We start from the raw sequence: 7,757 nt of genomic DNA on the forward strand, positions 1-7,757 counted from the left end.
CCCCTGCTAGCCCAGCCCTGGGCTCCCCCTGCCCTGCCGGTGCCCCTCACTCCCGACCCGCAGCCCCTGCTAGCCCAGCCCTGGGCTCCCCCTGCCCTGCCGGTGCCCCTCACTCCCGACCCGCAGCCCCTGCTAGCCCAGCCCTGGGCTCCCCCTGCCCTGCCGGTGCCCCTCACTCCCGACCCGCAGCCCCTGCTAGCCCAGCCCTGGGCTCCCCCTGCCCTGCCGGTGCCCCTCACTCCCGACCCGCAGCCCCTGCTAGCCCAGCCCTGGGCTCCCCCTGCCCTGCCGGTGCCCCTCACTCCCGACCCGCAGCCCCTGCTAGCCCAGCCCTGGGCTCCCCCAGCCCTGCCGGTGCCCCTCACTCCTGACCCGCAGCCCCTGCTAGCCCAGCCCCGGGCTCCCCCAGCCCCGCCGGCGCCCCTCACTCCCGCCCGCAGCCCTGACGCGTGTCTCCCCGCAGACGTCGGCCATCGAGGGGCAGGACGCGGACCTGGGCCAGGAGGAGGTGGTCCAGCAGTGCATGCGGAACCAGCCCTGGCTGGAAAAGCTCTTCGACTCCTTCAGCGACCTCCTGACACAAGCCCAGACCAAGTGCGCGTGACCCCACCGCTGTCTCCCCCCTCCTCCCGCCGCGGCACAGGCCCCGCCCCCAAGGCCGGGCTGGGGAGGGCTCTGGACTGAGGATGGGGGGGGGGCATTGGGGGTCCGCTCCCCACCCCCCATCTGCGGTGGTGATCTCCAGGACAGACCCCCCCCCCACACACTGCAGCTTGGGGTGGCTGTGGCCCTGAGCGGGGGGGAAGGCGGGTGGCTCTGGGGTCGGTGGACCTGCCCCGCCCCCCCCCCGGTTCCCCCTCCCGTACAGAGAAATTTTATTTATATATATATGTATAAATGTCTATTTAGCAGCTTCCTTTCTCTGTATGGGTGTGGGGGGAGGCCCCCCCACGGCCGGGGAAATCTGTGGGGCGTAGGGGGTACAGGTGAGAGAAGGTGGGGGGTGATGGCTTAGGTAGCCAGGACTCCTGGGTTCAATCCCCAGCTCTGGGAGGGGAACAGAATCAGGGGGGAGCCCGGACTCCTGGGTTCTGTGCTCAGCACACCCACCCTCCCCCCGCAGCAGGGTAACGATGGGGGGCTATGAAGTATTAGTGCTCCCCCCGTCCCCCCAGTGGCATGGCCAGGCCACCCCCCTCCCCCAAACAGTGGTCTGGTTCCCCACTCAGAGCTATTTATTGCCAAGCCCAGGGGAGGGGAGCCAGCCCCCGCCCCCAGAGCATAGCCCCCCATCTGTGTCTGGGCGGGGCTCACGGGGGGGGGCAGCCAATGAGTCCTTGCGCTTCCCCCGGGGCAGGTGGTGGCAGATTCCCTGTCCCCCCCCCCACGACTATTTAATCCTTCTTAGGCCGTGTTTGGGGGGCAGTTGTTATTTTTGTCGTCGTGTGTTTTTGTTTTGTTTTTTTATCAGCGGATTTTCTTGTACATAATGTATAGGGTTAAAGTCTATGTATCATATTGTATTTGGCGAACGGACCCCCCCGCGGAGCCCCCCCGCCCCCCCTTAGCGGTGAAATTCTTCGGCTTGGATCAACTTCGAAGGAGGCCGGGGGGGGGTCTGAGTTTTGGGGCATCATTATTATAATTATATAGACAATTTGGGGGTGGGGTCGGGCCCGAATCCCCCCCCCCTCAGGCCAATCTGAATTTTTTTAACCCTGGATACAAAATCCAGCCTAGATTAGTGAGATTTGGTCAGGGCTCCCCGCGCCCCCCCCGGACCCTTCATTTTCCAGCCCTCCCCCCCCCCCCCCGCAGCCTCTCTCCACCTCTGTGGTATAGATCCGGGAGGGCGGGATGGGCTGCCCGTGACTCCCCCTCCCCCATGCCTCCTCCCTAGTTTTGGGGGGGGGACTCAAGGTACTTTTGGGGGGAGGGGGGTTGCCATAGACTGGGAGCTGCATTGGAGCCCTGTCCCTCTGGGAGGGGGCCCTGTACCCCTCCCTCCCAAGGGAGTCCCCCCAATGAATCCTTCTACAGCTGGGTTTTTTTAAATTCGTTCTCTGACCCCTTTCTGCTTGGGGGGAGACAAGGAGGAGAAAGGGAGGGCTCCTCTCCTCACCCCCTATTTGGGGGCACTCCCCCTTTTGGGCTCAATTGTTGCTGGCGCTGGGATATTCTGTGCCACCCCCAAATCTCTGCCCCAAACCAGCTCCCTTCTTCCCCGGTGGGGATGGATTCCAGCACCCCCGGTGGGGGAGGGGAATTTGGGGTGATTCCCCTCTACATCCAGTGCCCCTCTGTCTGTAGTGCCCTGGGGAGGGGGCTGTGGCCATTGAGGGGGGCCCCAAGTCCCATGCCCTGTCACCCCCAGGAGGGGGCACAGGCAAAGCCCCCCCAATACCAGAACCCATGCTAAAGCACTAAACTATTTGTGGGGGGGGGACTCCAGAGCTGGCCAAATCCCAGGTACCCCGAAGCGTGGGGAGCTGGGAGTCCCCCCCCACCCTGGAGCTAACCCTTTGGTCTAAGGCCCCCCCCCAACCCCCCCAATCCCGCCAGCCCCCCCCCCTTTTTTACGCTGATGTACTAGCTCTGTGGTCAGTGAGGTTTTTGCGGCTGGAGGATGTGGGTCTGATGGAATTTGTTCCGATATAATTTTTATATGTTTGTAGTCGGAGTCTCCGTCTGGGTTTTTCTCGCCCCCCCCCCGATCCTGCGGGGCACCCCCCCATTTCCTGACTTGCCTTATCTGTGGGGGGGGGGCATTCCAGCACTCAGCCAACCTCCGCTCCCCTCCCCGCCGCCAGCTGCCCTCCCATGCACCCGCATGGTTCAGGGAGGTCGGGGCGGGAGAGAAGTCGGAGCGCGGGGAGGTTGGAGACGTTGCAGCCACGGTTCCCCTCTTGCCAAAGAGACAGGCCCCCGCTTTCCCATAGCAGCCAGGGGGGGCACCCCCAGAAGGTACACTGGGCACAAGCCAGCTCTCCATCGGACCAATGGGTTAATTTGGGCTGCAAACAGCCACCACCCAAAACCGCCCCCTTTGAAGGTGCTTACCTGGGGGCAACGGAGACAAGATTTGCACCCTGGACAAATATGAAGCAAGGTTTCCAGCCCCCCCGCTCCCCCCAAGGCCTAATGTCCCTGCAACCCACCCACCCGCCCAGTTCCCTGGCCTCGGGGCTGGGGCTGGATGGGAGCCGGCACCCCCTCGGGGGACACAGCAGAACCCAGGAGTCCGGGTGCTGGTTTGAGGCCCCCAGTCTGCCTCAGTCTCCCACCCAAGCATCTTGGGGCTTTTATTCCAATCCCCATCCCCACTGGTGGGGCTAGTGAGGGGGCTTCTTGCACCCAGCATGCCCCCCCTTGTCCTAAGCCCCCTCAGAGGGGCAGCCCCCACCCCCCCAATAATGATGCTGACACCACCCTGGCTTTAAGGCACTTTAATGCAACCTGCCCTTGGTGGGGGAGGGGCTGTGGTATTTACAGAGGTGGGGACACCCCCCACCCCAGCAGCCAAACCTGCTCCTAGCTCCCTGCTGCTGGGGGTGGGGGGCGCTAGGGGTAGACCCCTCCCTGCCCCCTATTGCCCCTCCCTGCTGCATCTTAACCAGACTAGTCTGTTTGCCTCCCATCCCCTTGGAGGGGAGATGAGCTGTGACTCCCCTCAAAGCAGTGCATAGAAATAGCGGTGAGGTAACTAACCACGTTTATACAGACCCCCCCGGTCCCAATCCTCCTGCAGGATCAGGCTACAGAATGCAGCGTGGGCCCCCCCCAAGTAAAGCTTTGTTTTGCGTAGAAAATACCAACCTTTCAGAAGGAGCCCGGCCCATTGGGGAACCCTCCCCCCTCCTTTTGGGGTGGGGGGGCAGCACCTCTTCCATGATCCGTCCCCCTTAACGGGAGTCTCACATTTCTCCTGTCCCCAACTGAAATGAGGCCTGGCTTTGTGCCCATGCCCCCCATACAATGGTGGGGGGCAAAGTGAGCAAGGGGGGGTGGGGGGACTTGGACTGAGACCCCACAAACTCTCCAGCCATGGGCTGTCATGGGACCCCACCCTGCATCTTTGAGGGGAACTGCTACCCCCTGACTCCCTCATGCAGGGTGACCACTGCCCAACCCCTACGGACCAGCGGGGAACCACCCCCTTGCTCTGTCCCCCAAAATATCACCTGGGCTCCCCATTCTCTGCCTCCCCTATTTATAGATATGTACAAACACCTATGGACTATACTGCCCCCCGTCTCGCACAGCTGGGTGAGTGTTGGGGGGCCCCGAGATTGTGGGGGGCCCCATGTCACAGGATGCAGCAGGGGCAGCTGCTGGACTCTTTAGTTGTGGGGTGCACAGTAGGAGCAGGGGGGGTCTCCAGCTCCTGGAACCTCCTGCAAGAGAGAATGGGGGAGACACTTAGGAATGGAGGCCAAACTGGGGGGGTTGCCCCTCCTGGGGGGTACTGGGAGGGGAACTGCTGTTTTGGGGGAATCCCTGAGGGAGTTAAACCCCACACAGTGGGGGACACGCCCCATGGGGCAGAGGGGGCTGATGGTTCCCCAAAGAATTCACTGAGAGTTAAATGGGGGGGGCACAAGGGGGGACTAAACCCCCTTTGGAGGGATCTCACAGGAAGTTTGTTAGGAATCTATCCCCATGGGGGGGACAACCTTGGGGGGAAATAACACCCCACTCTGGGGGTCTCCGTGGTGAGACATCCTGCAGAGCACGCTCCCCTATTTTACAGGGTGTCTTGGGGGAATGGGGGCTTCTGGGGGGGTCAGAGCCCCCCCATACCTGATGGCCCGGACGACCTCATGGAAGGACTCATCTACGTTGAGGCGGATCTTGGCCGAGGCCTCCATGTAGGGGATGCGATTCTCCTGGGCGAAGGCCAGCGCCTCCTCCTTGGGCACCTGGGGGGCAGGGGGGGTTACAAGCAGCTCCTCGATTCATTCGGCTTGTGGGGGTGGGGGACAAGCTGGGCACCTCTCAAAACCCCAGGGCACCCGGGGGACCCAGGCATCCGGGCTTCAGAAACCCCATGCCATCGGAGTCAGCGGCACTGCCTGTCCGAGCATCGTCCAAGATGGCCACCGACAGAGCATGAGTGGGCCATGGGGCAGCACTTCCTGTCTCGGCACCATCCAAGGTGGCCACCGACAAAGCGCAAGTGGCCCATGGGGCGGGACTTCCTGTCTGGGCACAGTCCAAGATGGCCACTGACAGAGCGCGAGTGGCCCATGGGGCAGCACTTCCTGTCTCGGCACTGTCCAAGGTGGCCACTGACAAAGCGCAAGTGGCCCATGGGGCGGGACTTCCTGTCTCGGCACTGTCCAAGGTGGCCACTGACAAAGCGCAAGTGGCCCATGGGGCGGGACTTCCTGTCTCGGCACTGTCCAAGGTGGCCACTGACAGAGCGCGAGCGGCCCATGGGGTGGGACTTCCTGTCTGGGCACAGTCCAAGATGGCCACTGACAGAGCGCGAGCGGCCCATGGGGCAGCACTTCCTGTCTCGGCACTGTCCAAGATGGCCACCATGGCTCGAGCCCAGTGGCCCTTGGGGCCCCCATCGGGACACGCCATTGTGGGTGGAGTGCAGAGACCCCACCTGGCTCCGCCCCCCTCACCTGGCGCTGCAGGTCCAGGTCAGCCTTGTTGCCCACGAGGATCATGGGAAAGTCGTCCCGGTCTTTGACCCGCAGGATCTGGGTGTGGAACTTGCTGATCTCGGTGAAGCTGCAGGGGGATGAGACGGAGAGTGGATGGGGGGGCTGCTGGAGAAGGGGTCCTTGCCGGTGGGGAGGGGGCACAGGAGGCTGTGATTGGGGAGCACGGATTGGAGGGTGGGGGGCTGCCGTGCCCCAGGCCCCTGGGGGTGGGGAGGATCTCATGGGAGGGGTACAGGGTGGTTGCTGTAGTGGGGGGGTCTCAGTGTGGAAAGGGCCTTACCTGCCGCTGTCATTGATGGCGTAGATGAGCAGGAACCCCTCCCCTGTGCGCATGTACTGCTCCCGCATGGCCCCAAACTCCTCCTGCCCGGCCGTGTCCAGGACTGTGGGGCAGAGACCGGGGGTGGGGGTATTAGCTTTCCCCACAGCCTGAGAGCCAGGGCTCCTCGCCCTCCCATCCCGTCCGAGAGCCAGGGAGAGAACCCAGGAGTCCTGGCTCCCAGCTCCCCCCCGCTCCAACCACTAGACCCCACTCCCCTCCCAAAGCCGGTGAGAGAACCCAGGAGTCCTGGCTCCCAGCCCCCCCTGCTCCAACCACTAGACCCCACTGCCCTCCCAGAGCTGGGGAGAGAACCCAGGAGTCCTGGCTCCCAGCTCCCCCTGCTCTAACCACTAGACCCCACTCCCCTCCCAGAGCTGGGGAGAGAACCCAGGAGTCCTGGCTCCCAGCTCCCCCCCTGCTCCAACCACTAGACCCCACTCCCCTCCCAGAGCTGGGGAGAGAACCCAGGAGTCCTCGCTCCCAGCCCCCCTACTCTAACCACTACACCGCACTCCCCTCCCACAGCCAGGAATCCTGGCTCCCAGCCCCCCCACTCTAACCACTACACCCCACTGCCCTCCCACAGCCAGGGAGGGAACCCAGGAGTCCTGGCTCCCAGCCCCCTTCGTCCGTTGCCCAACCACAGAAATTCCTCCACCTTCTGAAGCCTTCCCCATAGCAGGGGCAGGTGGTCCCTGGCTCGGCCCCTCTGTCCTAGCTGGGTCAGGGCTCCCCCGAAGTGGGCGCGCAAGCCAGACCCCCCCGACACACTCACTGTCCAGCCGGGTTGGGGTCCATCGATGGTGCAAATCTTCGTGTAGGAGTCCTCGATTGTAGGGTCATAGTCCGAGACAAGTACGACTGGGGGGGAGGCGGAAGGGAGGGGTTACAGTCCCTATTAGAACCCAGGCGTCCGGGCTCCCCCCCCGCTCTAACCACTAGACCCCACTCCCCTCCCGGAGCCAGGGAGAACTCAGCAGTCCGGTCTCCCAGCCCCCCGTTCTAACCACTAGACCCCACTCCCCTCCCGGAGCCAGGAGAGAACCAGGAGTCCGGGCTCCCCCCTCCCCCGCTCCCCCCCCCGTTCAGTTCTTGAGAGATTTGGTGGAACGTGGAACAAGCGGCTGCTCCTGCCCCCCCCTCGGCCCCCCCGCTCAGCCCCCGGGCCCCACCCCCCAGCCTGCCCCCCCGCCACCGGCCAGGCCTGCCCGGGGCAGCGGGAGGGTGGGGCGCTCCCTCTCCCGCCCCAAATTCCTGCTGCGCTCCCCGCCCTGAACGACGGCGGCGGGGTGGGGAGGGGAGGAAATAGGAATGTCCTCCCCCCCGGCTCCCGCCCCCCAGACACGCTCCCCCTCGCAGGCCGGGCACCCCGACCTCGAAGCCCGCCCGCCCCTTGAGCCAGGACCCCCAAATCCCCCTGCCCCCGAATCTCCTTATCTAGCCCCCCCGGGATTCTCCACGCCTGAACTTTTCCAGGGACGAAACTTACCGCCCCGGAAGGGGGGTTCCCGGCCGGAGGGGACCCCATGCCGCCCGGCCCCCCTACCTGAATGAACTGATGGTCAGGCGCTTTTCCCACGCCGCCCTCCCACCACCACAGCTTGTATTCCCTGGGGGGCGCCCGGCTCTTTGGGGCCATGATTGGGGGGCTGCGCCCCTGGGGCGGAGTTTTCAACCCGTGGGGTCCTCCCACCCCGCCCCCCTCCGCGACGGCCAGGCGATGCGCTGGAGTCCCAGAATATGGCTGGCTATTCCCTCAC

At 64.3% G+C, this 7,757-nt stretch overlaps 2 protein-coding genes across 2 annotated transcripts in view; one reads left to right on the forward strand and one right to left on the reverse strand.

The window, feature by feature from the left end:
• The window catches only part of PRR12 (proline rich 12), a 20,090-nt gene extending 18,292 nt beyond the window's left edge, over positions 1-1,798 (forward strand). The window contains exon 11 of the mRNA XM_075070541.1: positions 410-1,798. Coding sequence (XP_074926642.1) covers positions 410-604 — 195 coding nt within the window. The 3' untranslated portion in view covers positions 605-1,798. The remainder of the gene's footprint in view (positions 1-409) is intronic.
• Positions 1,799-3,431: 1,633 nt separating this feature from the next.
• Positions 3,432-7,757, reverse strand: part of RRAS (RAS related) — a 6,536-nt gene continuing 2,210 nt past the window's right edge. Inside the window, 6 exon segments of the mRNA XM_075070542.1 lie at positions 3,432-4,394; positions 4,801-4,919; positions 5,634-5,742; positions 5,956-6,058; positions 6,773-6,790; positions 6,793-6,878. Coding sequence (XP_074926643.1) covers positions 4,307-4,394; positions 4,801-4,919; positions 5,634-5,742; positions 5,956-6,058; positions 6,773-6,790; positions 6,793-6,878 — 523 coding nt within the window. The 3' untranslated portion in view covers positions 3,432-4,306.

Source organism: Chelonoidis abingdonii, chromosome 11, assembly GCF_003597395.2.
Source record: "Chelonoidis abingdonii isolate Lonesome George chromosome 11, CheloAbing_2.0, whole genome shotgun sequence".
Taxonomy (NCBI): domain Eukaryota; kingdom Metazoa; phylum Chordata; order Testudines; family Testudinidae; genus Chelonoidis; species Chelonoidis abingdonii.